General features: G+C 41.9%; 1 protein-coding gene across 1 annotated transcript; it reads right to left on the reverse strand.

The window, feature by feature from the left end:
* Positions 1 to 11,274: 11,274 nt before the first annotated feature.
* Positions 11,275 to 13,379, reverse strand: LOC133866362 (uncharacterized). The gene is made up of 2 exons (XM_062302871.1): positions 12,866 to 13,379; positions 11,275 to 12,079 (listed from the first exon to the last, which is right to left on the reverse strand). The coding sequence occupies exons 1-2, from the start codon at positions 13,377 to 13,379 to the stop codon at positions 11,433 to 11,435; spliced, it is 1,161 nt and encodes a 386-aa protein (XP_062158855.1). The 3' UTR covers positions 11,275 to 11,432.
* Positions 13,380 to 17,753: the final 4,374 nt, after the last annotated feature.

The raw sequence follows: 17,753 nt of genomic DNA on the forward strand, positions 1-17,753 counted from the left end.
GTCCCGATCTCCATTTCTGGTTCGTTGGGTAGAAGAGACTAGAAGGGAGAAACGGGAGAGGGGAAGGGGTGCTGGCCGGGCGTACGACAGAAATGAGAGGGAGAAGAGATCCGGCTGAACGGGGAGGGGCTATACGTGAAAGAGGAGGGAGAGAAGGGAGAAAGAAGGGGCTGTGTGTGTGTGACAGTGAGAGGAAGAGGGGAAGAAAGACGAAGGGAGGAAGAGAAGGGAGAAATGGAAAGGGGGTCGGCTGGAGCGTGACAGTGAGGGGGGAAGGGAGAAGAAAAGAGAAAAAGAAGAAGAAAGAAGAAGAGAAGGGATTGGGAGAGGGGGAAAGAGAAGAGAATAAAAGAATTAAAGAAAGTAAGTAAGAGGCGTGAGAGAGAGATGGGGGTATAACCGTATAGGAAAAAAAAGTAAAAGAATGGATAAGGTGGCCATGTGTCACATTGTGATTGGTTGAGAGAGGATAATGTAATCTTCTCTTGATCAACCCGGTGGTGACATGTGGCAAGTTAGGATTTCCTTTTATTTAAAGCCTCCATCTATTATTAATTATAGCAGGACCCCATTTAATTTTATTTCTATCATTTATCAATTTATATTTGACCACACATTTAATTTAATTACATTCTATGCACCCAATTAATTATTTGTTACTCTACGACTCATTATTATAACTATTATAATTTTACTATTTTATTTTAAACTTATTTAATTTTGTTAATATAAATACTATCACCTAAAATATAATTATTAGTTCCATTATTTAATAAATACAGTTTATTAAATGCTAAATTCCTATTAATTTCTCTAGGTCTTTACATCAGTGAATTTATTCATATATCATTTAGAAGTATAACTGCTTATTTCTTTTAGGTGCTGCAACTTAGAGAGGAGCTAAAATTTTTGGGGTTAGGTTCAACTAGCGAGTTGGTCAATTTGACCATCTTAACACATAAAAATATCTTTAAAAAGAATTTTCAGAAGCAAAAAATAAAAGATAAAAAAAAAAAAAAAAAAAAAGGTACCTTAGGGGAGCCTTGGATAGTACACATTTTCATCGCATGAGAAAAACAACTATCTAGTAAAGATACAGCAGGAAAGCTTAGCACATATCAGTCTTAGAAACTTAATTATATGTAGACATATTCTATCAAAGCACACATAACTGTTAAAACAGATAAACATACATGAAATACCTGAAAAACTTTAGAAGAAACCTTGCATCTAATCCTTAAAAAAAAAAAAAAAAAAAAAAAAAAAAAAAAAAAAAACCAGCATGCATAAATGGAAAAAAAAAAAATTAGTCCAAGCATGTAGGGTAAGGGCAATCCTGACCTCAGGGAGAAAGGTTTACCTATACCAAGACAAAAAGCAGTTGCCCGACGTGCTTTGTCGGTCATCCCTATGAAATACCTGCAGATATTTCTCAAGACAACAAGAGAAACTATATAGGGATAAAAAAATGGTTCCATAACAAATATGCAAAGCATGTACTATATATGACAATAAAAAAATGCAATGCAAGTGTACCTGTCACGCACTAGGATTTAAGAACCACAATCCTAGGCATGTGTGACCTCACCTACTAGGTGGGTCTGCTCCCCCTAGGGAAGTGAGTGTGCCTATCCTGTCCTCCATCCTTTGGTTGCAGTTCCATATATATGATCAAACTCCGCATAAAGCTGCTAGCAATGGGCAATTCTTCATAGGATGGATCCTTTTTAGGCATCTGCGGCTTTTCCTTATGATGCTAAGATTTGTTCTTATTTGGCAACCAAGCCTGTTTTACAAGAACAAACCTCTGTTGTTGTCGCTGATGCCTTGGAGTGGGATATCTTGTATAAGGTCCAAACTTTATAGGTGGGTCCTTCTGAAGCTGAGGACCCCTGGGTCTACCATGACTATGAACTCCACATTGGTGACATATGGGAGTTTTGTGCACTGGTGGAGCATACCTTGATAATTTCCTCTAAGCCTGATGCTTCCTAGGAGGTCTAGTGCCAACAAAATCTTTCTTTGGCAACTCCTTCTTCACTTTAGACCTCTGAACAAGTACTTATGGGCACTTGGGTCGGATGTGACTGCTTAACCCGCAGTGATGACAATAGGGACAAACTTTTGAGAGAGTTGTCTCCTATATGGAGGAACATATTTTGTCTTGGAATGTTTTTCAACATCTTTTTCCTTCTTATGAGCATTCTTCTTATTCCAAGTTCTTGGGAATTTTAACTGACCACAATTTGGTCTAATATGTCCCACCATCCCACACTAATGACATATAGGTAGGCTTCTCTATGTAGAATGCTCAGATTTTGCAGGTGTAGTATTATCATTCTCACAAGAAACCATAATAGCCTTACCTTTGTCATTTTGAGGCTCTGAACCTGAGGATTTCACAAACACAGTTCTGGAAGTAGAAGCAATATTGGAGGAATCAGTAGCTATATACTCGAGACCAATTTTATCATATGAGCACTTTTGACCTGTCAGCATCTGAGCTATCTTGTTGTCTGAGAACTTCTCCAACTGTAACTGTGCATCCATCAGTTTATCTTCCAAGTCTGTGATCTTCTGAAGTAATGTGTGTCTTTCTGTCTTCATCGTGTTCAGCTTTATCATCTTCTTCTGATTGGACTCTCTCAGCTTCAAGAGTTCGATGTACAAGATACAATATTCTTCTTTTAGTTCTTCGTCACCATGCTCAAAGTAGTGAAGATTGTCCTGGTCTTCATGTGGAGCCACACAGGCTAGAAAATTCTCAGGAGATTCTTCTTCTTTCTCAGACTCATCGCTGAGAGTTGCATGTAGGCCTTCCCCTTAGCCTGCTTAAGATTTGCACATTCAATTTTCATGTGCCCAAAGTTGAAGCACTCACAACATCTTTGACCTCTAGGATCTTCTTCTAGCTCGGCTTTACTGGGAGTTTCCCTCAGTCCTTTAATGAATTTATCAGTCTTCATCAATTTATTGATCATGTTGGCGATCATGGCTAACTCTTCTTCATTGTCTAAGTCTTTATCTGATGAGACTTTGCTTTTAGCTGCTTTGAAGGCCATCCCCTTTACTTTCTTGACTGGGGGTAGGGAATACTCGTAAGTTTGAAAAGATTCCACCAACTTTTCAATCTTCATAGAATCTAAGTCCTTGCTTTCTTCAATGAAAATCACTTTAATCCTGAAATGCTCTGGCAAAGACCTTAGAATCTTTTCGATAAGTTTTGCATCAGAGATCTTCTTCCCGAAACTCACCATCGAGTTTCTCAAGTCGTTGATCCTAGTGTAAAACTCACTGAATGTCTCATTCTCTAACATCTTAATTTCTTCAAATTTAGAAATCAACATCTGGAGCTTGACAGATTTAACAAGTTTGGTGCCCTCATATGTTGTTTCTAAGATTTGCCATGCTTCTTTAGCGGATTCACAATTCGAAATTCTTGTGAATTCAGATGGAGAAAGTGCTTGACATAGAGCATGGAGGGCTTTATCATTGGAAAGTCGTGCACTATTTTGAGCAACAGATAGTTCGGCAGTTGTAGCCTCTGGTTTAATCCAACCAGTTTCTACAATTTGCCAAACATCAATAGATTTTAAAAAGAAATACATATGAGCTTTCCAATACCCATAATTCGTGCCATCAAAGACAGGAATGCAATGAAGATATTGAGACATTATAAAAAAATAGAAGTAAAAAAGATCACACTCAAGAAATAAATCTTAAACAGAGTGTACCAAGCTCTGATACCAATTGAAAATAAATAATGACTTCTAAACAACCAAGTGTGTGTTCGTGTGCAATAAAATATCTTAAATGTGGAAAATAAAAGAGACAAGATATTTGTTGATGAAGTGGAAACTCTATAAAGAGAAAAACCACTCCGGGGTAGCCAAACCCAGGAAATCCACTATCCAAAGACAAAACAAGTTACAAAGCACTCGTACTCACAAAACCTATTGCAGTAGTCATACCTTTAACTATAACACGAATCCCATCGTGAACGCTTTCCAACCAAGTCTCATTCTTGAAGGGGTCTTTGATGGAATCCTTTACCTTAGGGCCGACCCCTAAGATAGATTTCACACGAACAAGGTAGCACACACCGGCAACGGCTAGAGAGCTAGCGGATCTTCAATTCTCCCTAAACACCCTCTCTAAGTACTATATAATTCTATACTGAATTCTTACAAATAACAAGCCTAGAGCTCTCTATATATAGGCTTACAGAAAACCTAATTCTGCTCAAAATCAGACTCTGATTGTGGAGCGTCTGGATGAAAGTTAGCATCGTCCGGATGGTCTTCTACGACTGCCTTTCCATAATAGCGTGATTCTTCCCATAATAGGACCACGTCCGGACGGCTTGGCCGAGTGTCCGGACGGTCTTCACTGTCACTCCTTTCTGCGTCTGTAAAGGAAACCCAGAATATTCTGGAACACTGGGTAGCATTCGGATGGGTTGCCACGTCGTCTGGACGTCTTGACGAAACTTCCCAAATAGTGTCGACTGAAATCAAACTTCGTGTAGAAATCAGAGAAGCTTGACCTAGCGTCCGGACGATGTTGCTTTGACGTCTGGACGATGTTGCTTTGACGTCCGAACGTCTTCAACGCTGAAGCTTCTAGACACTAAGGGGTGTCCGGACGCCTTTAAAGGCCTATCTAGACGGTTGCACAGGAACTGGTTGATCTGACTTGAAAAATGCATGGAGTCTTCATGGACATCTTCTAGAACTTTGTGACCAGTCACATGGCTTGAAACGAACACTGTCCATATAACATGAAGACTCTGAAACGAACCGATAAGCCTGTTAAAAAGCAATCGTTACATAAAGTGTTTTTGTCATCCAAAATGTAGCCAACATAAAATACTAACAAGGAGAAAGGAAGGTAGAAGGCAGACTGAAAAATTGACTGTAATTGTTTCCATTTTGAGAGATCGGGCCTCTCCAAGAGCCCTTCTCTAATATTCAGTACAATTCATCTCCCTTTCAATTTGCCATTTCTCATTTCCCTTAATATAGCCCTTACAAGTTGTATCCAGAGCCATTCTTTCTCACCCATTGCTTCTGCTTTCTCATTCCTTTCCACAATTTTTTTTTCTCTTCTCATGGCCGACGGTACCCGTCTTGCCCACCTCACTGACTCATTGAAAACTTGCCATGACCATATCGCCCAACAAGAATCCACCAATGTTGCGGTCCAGCAGCAGTTAACTGAGCTCACTGAAATGTTTCGTATGTTTATGGCCAGTCAGTCCAGGCCACCTCCGGAGCGCCCTCCCCTTGAGGAACCTCCCCTTTATCACCTTCCCTTTGTTCCAGGACGTGATGACCATAGAATCCATGCATGAGAAGGTCGTGATGGGCCGGATGGGCGTGAAGACCACCGTCTTACTCGGGACAACCATAGCCCAATGGGTCACAATGGTTGGAACGTCCATGATGACCGCTAGCTCTGTTTTGAGGATGATTATCCCGAGCATCATCGGGATCGCTGATTCCAGACTCGACCCTTCCGTCTTGACTTTTCACAGTTCGATGGCGATAATCCAACCAACTGGTCTTACAAGGCAAACCGGTTCTTTGAGTATTATCAGACCCCTCTTTATCAACGTATCAGAATGGCCTTCTTGCACATGGAAGGGGAGGCACTCATTTGGTTACAAGACGCAAAGGAATCTGGCCAGTTTCCCACTTGGGATGCCTTTCTCTAGGCGCTGCTCACCAGATATGGGCCAATTTATGATGATTTGATGGAGGCCTTGATGCAGCTCCGACAGTCTTCCACTATGACTAATTACACAACCCAGTTTGAGGCTCTCTCAAACCGCCTGCGGGGTAACTCTGAGAAAAAAGACTCTGCTGTTTTCTCAGCTGCTTGAAGGATGACATTTGCTTGCCCATGCGGATTTTAAATCCGTCTAACTTGTGTTGCAGCCTTCGATCTTGCAAAGCTGCAAGAAGAGTACCTTCTGACGTCCCGACTGTCAGTCCGTGCGTCTTCGACGTCTTTCTCCTTTGGGCGCCAACAGGCTTATGGGCAAACCAGCACCTTGTCGGTTCCTCCAGTGTCCCAGTCTACTGGCCAGCAGGCCTTACCAGCCAAGACTACTTCGGACGTTCCTATTCTTTGTATTTCCCCAGCCTAGATGAAGGAAAAGCGTGAAAAAAGGCCTCTGTTATTATTGTGATGAGAAATGGCTGTCAGGCCATAAGTGCAAGTCTCATAGGCTTTACCTCATGTTCGGGTTAGAGCTTCCCCCGGATGACACTGTTGAGGATGTCTACTATGACTCCACTGACGGGGTCGAGCCTGTTCCTGAGTTTGATGTCGTTAAATGCAAAGAACCCTAAATTTCCCTCAATGCAATTTCTAGTTCTTCCGGTTCGAAATCCATGAGGATCATAGGGGTTTTGCAGTCTCAGAGGGTGAGCATCCTCATTGATTCAGGAAGCACCCATAACTTCCTAGATCTAGCGCTTTTAACCAAAGTCCATCTCCTTATGGTTTCCACTCCCTTGCTAAAGGTGAAGATTGCAAATGGAGATGCCATTCCGTGTTGTGGGAAGGTCACAGCCGTAGCCCTCAAATCCCAGGGCCATCCTATTATTGTTGAATTCTATCTCATCTCCTTATGGGTGTGTGACATGGTTCTTGGGGTCTAGTGGTTACAGACCCTTGGCCCGATTCTCCGGGATTTCTCCCTGATGACAATGCGGTATACCTACAGGGGGTCTCCAACCTTGTTGAAAGGTTTAGGGCCTAAGGATCTGTCCCTGGAAGACAGATGTCACTTACTTAAACCCTATTCTCTTGCCAATAAAGGGTTTTTATTGAAAATTATCTCTGGTGACACTAAAGCTAACCCACAATACCCACCTGCCATTCAATCCCTTCTCACCACCTTTAATGCAACCTTTGCTGAGCCCACAAGCCTACCCCCTCCACGACCTTAGAACAACAAAATTCCCTTAACCAGCCTTCAACCAATCAATGCCAGATCTTACCGCTATCCTTATTTCCAAAAATCTGAAATAGAAAAGCTCATTCAGGAGATGTTACTCTCAGGCGTCATACACCTAAGCCAGAGCCCGTTTTCTGCCCTAGTCCTTCTAGTTCGAAAGCCAGATGGTAGTTGGCGATTATGTGTTGATTACCGGGCTCTTAACCATGCTACTATCAAGGACAAGTTCTTGATTCCGGTCATCGATGAGTCGCTCGATGAGCTCCATGGTGCTATGATTTTTACCAAATTGGACTTGCGCTCCGGTTACCACAAAATCCAGATGCATACTGGGGACATCCCTAAGACGACCTTCCGCACACACAAGGGACATTATGAGTTCCTCGTCATGCCCTTTGGTCTCACCAATGCTCTCGCCACATTTCAAGGGCTTATGAACGATATTTTCAAACCTTTTCTCAAATGGTTTGTCCTCGTCTTCTTCGACGATATCCCTGTGTATAGTCATTCCTTGGATGAACATTTGCTACACTTGCGGGAGGTGCTTCAAGTTTTGATGCAGCACAACCTTTTTGCCAAGCTCTCAAAATGTCAGTTTGCTAAAACTGAAATTAAGTACATTGGCCATTTGGTTTCTCAGCAGGGTGTCCGGGCAGACCCGTCGAAATTGGAAGCTATGTGACTTGTACTCCTCCCCGTTCTGTCAAATCCTTATGGGTATTTTTGGGCTTAACCGGGTATTACCGAAAACTCATCCGCAATTATGGTCTTATCGCGGCTCCTTTAATAGCCCTTTTAAAGAATCAAGCATTTCTCTGGACCCCAGCAGCTACACAAGCCTTTGAGGCTCTCAAACAAGCAATTACCTCACCTCCTATTCTCCGCCTTCCTGATTTTACGCAACCTTTCATCATCGAATGTGATGCAAGCGGTACCGGGTTGGACGCGGTTTTGATGCAAGAAAAGTTGCTGATTGCCTTTCTCAGTAAGGCTTTAAAGGGCCAGGAACTCCTCCTCTCCACCTATGAAAATGAGCTACTCTCTTTAGTCACAGCGGTTCATAAATGGCGGCCCTATTTGCTTGGGCATTCGTTCGTGGTCCGTATTGACCATTGAGCTTTCAAATTCCTCTTAGAGTAAAAAGTCGGCATAGTGGCCCAGCAATTCTGGCTTTCTAAGCTCTTGGGATACGATTCCGTCATTGAATTTAAAAAGGAACGAGACAACAAAGTGGCAGACGCTCTCTCTCGCCAAGCTGAGTCTCGGTCAGACCAGGCTGACATTTCTATTTTCTTGATTTCCTTTCCTACCCCGACTTGGGTGACTGACCTGAAGTCTTCTTATCAGTCTAATCAACAGGCGTTGGACCTCTTGAATGCTTTGCAAACCGATGTTGCCAGTCCTAAGGGATTCTCCCTCCAGCAAGGGTTGCTCCTTTACAAGGGTCGCATTTGGTTGATAAAGGGCTCTACCTTCCAACAACTTTTGGAGTTCATCCACTCCAATCCTGTAGCTGGCCAATCAAGATACCATAGAACCTTTCATCGAGCCAAGGCAAACTTCTTTTGGAAGGGTATGAGGACTGACATCAAAACATTCGTTTGCGAATGCCGGGAGTGCCAAGAAAATAAACATGAAACAGTCATGCCAGCCGGGTTATTCCAACCCTTACCTATCCCCTCACAGGTTTGGGCGGATATCTCCCTTGATTTCATTGAGGGCCTTCCTTTTTCTTAGGGGTTTTCCATCATACTGGTCGTCGTGGACCATTTGACCAAATATGACCATTTTCTCCCTTTTGCTCACCCTTACTCGGCCTCTACGGTTGCACACCTATTTTTGGCTAATATCTTCAAACTCCATAGGATGCCATCCACCATCGTTTCGAATAGGGACCCGGCTTTCATCAACTCGTTTTAGCACGAGCTTTTTCTCCTTCAGGGTATTACATTGGCCTTCAGCTTTGCCTACCACCCACAATCAGATGGCCAAACAGAAGCCCTGAATAAATGCCTAGAGACATACCTTCGCTACTACGCGGGGGCCAAATCTAAGACGTGGAATGCCTGGCTACCCTTGGCAGAGTGGTGGTACAACACCAGCCATCATTCCTCCAACGAGCTAACTCCGTTTCAGGCTGTTTATGGTTATGCTCCACCAACCCTTCTCTCTTATGGTCTGGGTACAACAGCAAATCGAGCTGTGGATAACCAGTTGAGGGATTGCACGGTGGTGCTCACTTTACTCAAGGAGCACCTTCACAAGGCTCAAAACCGCATGAAGACTTATGCGGATAAACACAGAATAGACTGTCAATTCAACGCGGAGATTGGGTTTACCTGCGTCTCCAGCCTTACCAAAAGAACTCCATTGCCGTCCGGAAATATCTGAAGCTCTCTCCTTGATTTTTCGGGCCTTTTCAGATCTTGAGCAAGATCGGCACAGTGGCGTATAAATTGGATCTTCCTCCAAAGTCCCGCTTGCATTCAGTTTTTACTCTCTCCGCGTTGAAGAAGAAGCTGGGCCAGTCAACCTCTCCGCTGTCCACCCTGCCTCCAATTGACCGCCATGACGACTTCAAGCCTGAACCAGAGCTGATCGCCTGATCCTTGAGCGTTGTTTGCTGAAATGCTGTGGACGTGCCGCTACCGAGGTTCTTGTTTGTTGGACTCGATCCTCCGTGGACAACGATACATGGGAACTTTTGTGGGCCTTGCAAAATCAGTTTCCGCACATTGTGGGCAAAGTGCGCTGATGGGGGAGGCCTTGTTATGGGCTTCCTTGGTGGATCAGTTGTATTGCATCATGGGATAATAGGCTAAGAAGGAGAGATGGGTTCGGGTAGCAGATTGGATATATTCCATCTTCTAGAAGAATTCCTCAGTTATGTTATTTTACTGTTATAGCCCTGTAACGATCTGTTGGTATAACATATCAAGATGCTTCTAGGCGCATCTTTTATTTCTGCATTTCAAGTATTAGTTAGTTGTTCAAAAGAGAGGGAAAAAGCTGGAATTCGTTTAGAATATATTCTAACTGAATTGCTTATTTAAGAGATGAGAAAGGAAGGTAGAAGGTAGAAGGCAGACTGGAAAATTGACTGTAATTGTTTCTATTTTGAGAGATCGGGCCTCTATAAGAGCCCTTCTCTAATATTCAGTACTATTCATCTCCCTTTCAACTTGCCATTTCTCATTTCCCTTAATATAGCCCTTACAAGTCCTAGCCCCTTTGATGGAGCTTAAAGAATCAATTGGGTCCAAAATAGAGAACCCCATCCCCATGGCTGTCTTTTTTGAACTCTGAAGAAAAAAATCATACATAATATGAAAACTAACATTAAGAATTCATCCAAAAAAACTAACATTAAGAGTGTATTTTGAGAAGTGTTAACGGCAATAAAATGAGAAGAAAAAGAAGAAGAATAAGAAGAGTGTGGGGGAAAGCGAAAAAAAAAAGAAAGAAAGTAGTTTGACAATCGTACTTGTTATTTTGCATGTAACTTATTGTGGCATGATTCTGGCCGTTGATGTTAAAATTGCTGATTCGGGATCTGATCGAGTTTTAAAAATGCCTTAGACCCTCGAAATTTAGAATCCTCAAGGACCTCAACAGTCATGCGTGGTTTCCCACTTTCTTGAATTCCCGCCCCGGGTTTTGTGCCTTTTGATTTTTGAGAAACCGACGCACGCGGCACGTCAATGATGCCAATCATAGTCTATCGCTGACTACTGACTGAGGTACGCACGATCTACTAAGCACGTAGCACGCACGTCAGGTGTTGCTAAAAAAAAAAAGGTCAAATTTTCTTAATTTTTTGGGTCGTGCGATCTTCTGTTGGTGAATTTGAACAGTTGATTGCGAGATTAATCTAAGCCGTTGGTAACAACTGTAACCAACTATCCGGTTTAACTACCCCGAGAAAATACATGGTGTGTAAACTAATCGTGTGCTCACTCTCACTAGATTTGATCCAACGATTTTTTCAAATCTCGATTTTTTGAATCCACTAACCAGAACCAGATGGAACTTGCGGCTTGCCAACTTAGAGTATTCACAGCGGATTATCTAAATTTCAATCTAAAATAGCTTATCAAAATCTACTTTATCTAGTTTAGCTAATGAGTTTTAAAAGGCATCTTCCATCTGATTATCTATCATTAACTATATATATATATATATTTTATTGGCAAGTTCGCACCAACTTTTTCAGAAAATTGAACAACTTCCCATACTACACGAAAAACACAGAAATTCCATAGTGAGGTTCTCTCACATCTTTCGGTCACCAAAACACACAAAGAAAAACTTGTAGAATCAACATATTGAATCACCCCAAAGCACCCATATTCTGCCATTGAAACCAACCGAATAACCTTATAAATTCCTCTAAAATTTCGATCACACTCACCCAAAAATCAAAACCTCACACTTAAAACCACCCCATCTTTCCTCCCAATTTTGGTCATTCGGCCAATCCAGAAAAGTCACCCACCGGAAATTTCCAACAATCAAAATCAACAACTCCTCCACCTTCGATTTCCAGAAAATCAAAACCCCAACATCGTTGAACAACCACACAGAACCACCAAACCCCAAAAATCAGACCCACCCAATGAAATTGAAAACCAAACCAACTATCTTTTGAACCACAGTAGCTAAAAATCCCATTCTCTGACAAATTTGAAAACAGGCCCAAGTCTTTGGCCTCCGAACCCGAGAACCTCTGACCCGTCAAAGCCAGCTCCATAGCGTGACCATACCCGATTATAGCGGCGATCACCGGCTTCCGGGGCCGCTCAATCGAGGTGACCACATCCTGTAGGAACTTGATCTCTTGCCTGAATTTCTCTTCGGCGCGGTCTCGATCGCTTATGGAGAGTGACTTGTCGGAGATCGAGCCCAGGGTTGTGAGATCGATACAGGCGCAAAAGTGGGCGCCGACGCCGGAGAGGACGACGACGTCGACGTCGGGTTTCTGGTCGAGGGCGGCGAGGGCGTTGGGGAATTTGGAGATGAAATCGCGGGAGAGAGCGTTGCAGAGAGAGAGAGACACAGACGCTAACGGGAGAAAGAAGAAAAGCCGAAAGAAACAATTAAAAATGAATGCATCTGTGAACAATGTAGAGTTGCACTATTCATAAATGGATGAGAAATTTATTCTAGCTTTTATTTAAATAATCTAATGGAGTGGGTTTTTTTAGGTTTTTTGTTATTTATTTTAGCCTAAAGGTAAAAATAGACAATCCAATGTGAGTACTCTTAGACTCGCTTTCTGCATTTCTTCCTCATTCGGTCATTCCTCACTAAACGAATTTTGCCTTTCTGATGCGAACCAACTTATCACAAAGCACATGAAAATGATAGATTGGCTCGTTCAAGGGAACTATGACCTCCAATGGCTAATTCGAAAAAGCATGATCTTCCAAAAAACACATTAACTGTATTTCACATAACAGTAATCAACTTATATCTTATTCATTAGTAATCCCCTTTAAATAGACGAGCAATACTGATTGGTTACAAAGATAATTATTAATCAAAATAGATCTCTTAAACTATCTAGCTGACCCACTAGGATTAAGATAGACTCTATTAATTATAGACTAGAACTCTATTAAGAACTTGACTCAATCTTAAACTAGAAGATATAACTCCCCTTATTGAACTCTAACACGAGTCAAGACCAAATAATAATGATCATATCATACCATTCCCCTAATAATTTCCTTGTCCCCAAGGAAAAATTATACAACTTCTAAAGATAAATGCCAAATATGATAACTAAGTATAAGATATTTGACAAAGTAAATAAATAAATCTTTTTGGTGGCACTTCACTTCATGTTTATCTTGGTTGCTTTGTTTGAAGTCACGTGACCCAATGTCTTCAACAAACTATTTTTTCTTTTTCCGTTTCCTTCTGAAGCCAAGCAAGAAGACAGAACATCTTCTTCTTCTCTTTCTACCCCAAATATATTTGCTTGAAAAATAGAAAAAGCAAGAACATAAGAATGGATTAGTAAGAGGTGCGGCCTCGTAAGAGTTTTAGGGCTTTCGGCGTGGTTTTTTGATTTGTTGGCAACACAGGCTGAGGAGATTGTTGCAATATGGACCCTTGCAGTCTTGCCGACGTTGTTGGCTCTAGTGACGTCTGAATCTGCAGCTGGAGTGGGCGGATCTACGGCTGGTCGACAGTGGTTTGGTTGAATGTTGACTTGTATGGATCTTTGTTCATTCAACAGCTCTTTTCTTCCTCTTTTTTGTGATGGTGGCAGCCGGGGGGTAGGCGTTATGGGCAATGATTGGCTTGCTGGAGAGGGGCATGATGGTGAAAAACTTTCAAGTTTTCTCATATGCTCCTCAATCTTTTTATTGACTTTTTCATTCCACACGAGAAATTTTGATCGCATATTTTCTATCTTCTCTTGTTCCTCTTCATTCCAGAAAAATTAGAAAGACATGGTGATGGTGTAGATCGGAGATTGATGTAGAAAACAATCAACCTAGCTTTGATACCAATTGATGCGAACTAACTGATCACAAAACATAGGAAAATGATAGATTGGCTCGTTCGAGGGAACCGTGACCTCTAATGGCTAATTCGAGAAAGTTTAATCTCCCAAAAAACACAGTAAACTGTATTTCACATAACAATAATCAACTTATATCTTATTCATTAACAATTCTCTTTAAATAGAGGGGCAATACTGATCGATTACAAAGATAATTATTAATAAAAATATAATTCTTAAACTATCTAACTGACCCACTAGGATTAAGATGGACTCTATTAATTTTAGACTAGGACTTTATTAAGAATTTAACTTAATCTTAAACTGGAATATATAACTCCCCTTATTGAACTCTAACACGAGTCAAGACCAAATAATAATGATCATATCACTTTCTTCCTCATTGTATGAAATGAAGCCTGAAGCTGTTGATTGCCAATAAAACCAAAGAAAAAAAAATCAAACTGACCCGTTGATTGCTCGATCTCTTTCAAAATCCTTTTCAAATCAAACTTTGTTCTTAGAAGTTAGAATCTTAATCTTAACTCTCAGTCTCTAACGCACTAACGCACGCAACTGATGCAAGAATTTGATGCTTAGGAGGCCGGTGACTCAGGTGAGTGGTTAAGATATTATTGTATTTGTAATTTTATTTTATCGTATTTGTATTAATTTGGTTTAAATTTGATTTGTAAGGTTTACCTGATTAGTTATAAATTTTCTTTGTAATTGTTTTTGGAGAATAGAGAGTCATTAATAAAACTGGTTTATTTTTTTGTTGTTTTATTTTTATTTTTATGCTAAAATAAAAAAAAAAAATTTAAATAATTTGATTCAGGTGAGCTCAAGTCGAGTACTCGATCTTAAGATCGACCAAAATGATCGAGCTCGAGTTCGATCATGAATTTTACATTAACTAGTTGATCTCAAACACAAGTTTTAGGCTCGTGTTGAGCTCAAGCCCAAGCTTGATTTCAACTTAAATGAGTTGAGCTCGCACAACTGGTACTCTCTCAAAATCGGCTCGATTACAGCCCTAATGTGAGGGGTTGGAATCGCGTCTTATGCGAGCTATCTAAAGTCTTGGCTTTTCTTGAAGATATTGGGAAGATGGGTAAGACAATTGGGTCTATATCGTTCGTAGAGGTGGTGCATATGGTGGCTCTCATCTCTGTAACGAGCTTTGGGAAGAAGCGCGTTGGTGCGCTCGAAGTGTTTGAGTTGGAAATGCGGCAGGCGGTGGCTTGGGGAGTTTTGGAGGAGAATTTTCTGATGGTTTGGACTGCTCCACGGTGGTTCGGCAGCTGGTGGATTGTTCTGCTTTGGAAAAGCAATCGTTTCATCCCATAGGTAATACCCTCCGTGTTTCTGATGGCTTCAAGTGCAGTTTGATGAGTTGGAGGTGCGAGGTTGAGAAAACCCATCCGCTAGGGCTCGCCTTGGAGAGAACTTCTTCTGATTCGTTGGGTATAGATTGTCGTGTTGTTTGCTCCAAGGTTCAATGTTGCAGAGGGTGCAAGAAGGCGTGCTCACAGTGCAAGATTATAGAGGGTGTTGTTGAGTGGGGTAGTGATGTTTCGGGGCAAGAGCAGGGGTACGTTAGTAAGATTCTCGAGACTTTTGGTGACTGGCTGGATTGGGTTTGCGGGCATCCAACGAATTTGGGCAGGACCTTCCCTTTTGAGCTAAAACGGAATCTAGGCTGTTTGGGTTTGGGTTGGGTTTTTAAGCGTTATGTGCTTAGAGGGATTCGTCTGCGAGACTGGATCTAGGAGGCTGAGCTATATGCAAAACATCAAGAAGGCCAAGAAGTTTGGGTTTGCTCCGACTCATGGACCCGTGCGGGTTTGGGTTCTGAATTTTCGGGCTTGGGTGCTCCTGCACCGGAAGTGTTGGGCTGCTCGACTGCTACTTTTCCGGCATTCTTAGAGGATTCCTGTCCCACTCCTTTGGTGGTTTCTGCCTCGGAGATCTTCTTGGAAAAGTCCTATGCTCCGTCCAATTTAGAAGTTGTATTCGTGTTGTCAATGATCGCTACGTTTGTTTTCGGGGGCTTCGCAGGTCCGGCGATCAAGACTGGTTCGTTATCGGGCTCTTTTTCAGCTTTCTCCAGTTTCCTTTCAGGGGTAGCAGCGCTGGGAGTTAGACCAGCTGTCTCTGCCTTGGTGAGGTCAGCTTTGGGTGGGGATCCTCCTTTGCCGCCTTCGTCTGCGGCCAACTCTAGGTTGCTGGGACTGAGTGCTCCATCTCCGGCTCTAGTTGGGTTTGGTCCAGCGTTACTGGATGTCTCTGGCGACTGCCCTTCAGGCACAGATGTGCTAGGTGAAAGGCTGTGTTATTCTCTCCCTGTGATGTCGGAGTCTGGCGCGCCTATTTATTCGTTGGAATCCAAGTAGGTGCTTAGATACTCCTGGAAGCATAAGGTTGGCAAATTGGATAAGCATCTGCTTTTGGAGGCTCTAAAGACTTTCAGTGATCCCAAAGCTCATTCCTTGCTGTTATTTGGGGTTGCTACCAAGCCCATGTCAGCGCCAACAAAGGATGAGATAGTGTCTACGCTGCTTGAGACGAGGGTTGTCAGCCTTTTTTTCGGCGTGGCTTCCTTCTCCCAAGCGGCACGACCCCTTCTCCATCAGAAGTGGGTGAGCCTCCGCTCTTTTCGGTCTAGTCTGTGTTTGGGTGCCCTCCTTTGTTGTCTTTCTCAGAGGTGGGTGAATCTTCACGGGGAGGTGGTTTTGAAGAGATTGGTGGTCCTCCTGAGGTAGCGATCGATCTTAGCTTCTGTTTTCAAACTTTGGAGGTCTCCCTCGAGGGGAATGTGAAGGACTTTTTAGACTTTATGGCTCAAATTGATGCGGAGTAGTGTCAATAGGCTCCAATCTTCACTTCTAAGTTTAAAAGGAGTCATGAAGTGAAGAACTTAGAGTGCTCGATTAATTATGATGTCAGGGGTTTTGGTTCTAGTCGGGTCAAGGCAAGAGTGCCTCTAATATGATGTTTTAGTCTCTGAGTTTTGTGGGCTGGTTTTGTAGGGGTATCTGGATTTCCTCCTGTTTTTAGGTTTTTCGGGTGTTTTTCTTCTCTCCTCTCCCTTTCCTGTTTTGGTATCCTTTTTGTATACTTCAAGTATGCTTAGGGCACCTCTACGCTTTTTATAAAACTCTTTACTTAAAAAAAAAAAAAAAAAAGAGTTTCTTTAACAAGTGGCGTCAGTATTTCTTTTACGTATTAATGTAGTAATTAGGAAGTAGTAATGTAGTATAAATAAGAGACATAAGTGTGAGGAACAGATAATTGGGAATTTTGTTCCGTTAAAATGTTTTTTGTCGTAAAATATTTTCAATAAAATCATTTTTCTTCTTGAAAATATTTTTTGGCGTTTGGCTTATACAAAAAAATACAAATGGCGAAAAAACCATCGGAGACGAGATTCCGGTGATGGAGGCCGGAATCCAGCAAAACTAGAGAAATTCCGTCACCGGCTGGTCAGAATCTGGTAGCATTGGCCAAATTATGTCACCAGCAGGCCGAATTTTGGCGACAGTGGCCGGAATCTGGCACAGTACAACCAGATTCCGACAAAATTGGCCGGAATCCAGCAATAATTGCCAGATCCTGTTGACGATGGTTGGAATCAGTGCAAATGGGATTAAGGTGTTACTATCTCCCCCTTAAACTCCTAAACGTTCTCGTGAGGGTCACTTCATGCAATGCTCTAGTACCACATGGCTTACTTTATGCTCTTATACTATTTGTAATGGCAAAGGAAAAGTGCTAGCCATATATGCACTCTCACTTCAAAATAACTAGATGTCAGGGGTTTTAAGAGGGGTGATTAATAGTAACACCTTGGTCCCAATTTGGAAAAATAAGTAACCGACATAGAGTAAATAATTTATAAAAACACTCATGAGTACTAAGACTTACATTACTTGCTTACTAAAAGAAATTAAGCTTTATAATTGAATATGAGAAAGTTCCAAATTGATTAGCCATTTTGAAATAATACCGCATATGTGACTTGTGCTTTTTTCAATAGTTACAATATGAATCTACGTCTTTGTAATTTCTCCCTACGGATTAAATGGGCTGATTGTAAATATGAGTGTATAGTGGGCTATTCTATTAAATGGTAAGAGAAGAAGTTGTTAAGGGAATAAAGGCCCAAGTGCAGAAGGGGTTATTCATTCAGAACTTCAAGAACTGGATTGTATTTTTCTTTCTTGGAGGCTAAGGTACACTCAAGCACAGCTATTTCGTTGTTACACAATA

The sequence above is a fragment of the Alnus glutinosa genome, chromosome 4 (assembly GCF_958979055.1).
Source record: "Alnus glutinosa chromosome 4, dhAlnGlut1.1, whole genome shotgun sequence".
NCBI lineage: Eukaryota > Viridiplantae > Streptophyta > Magnoliopsida > Fagales > Betulaceae > Alnus > Alnus glutinosa.

What these genes read in the sequence shown, in the direction of transcription:
- LOC133866362 (XM_062302871.1), bottom strand. Translation starts at nt 13,379, where the DNA reads ATGCGATCAAAATTTCTCGTGTGGAATGAAAAAGTCAATAAAAAGATT. An exon ending in AAACGGAAAAAGAAAAAATA is followed by an intron (nt 12,080 to 12,865) that starts GTTTGTTGAAGA and finishes CATTGTTCACAG; the next exon opens with ATGCATTCATTTTTAATTGT.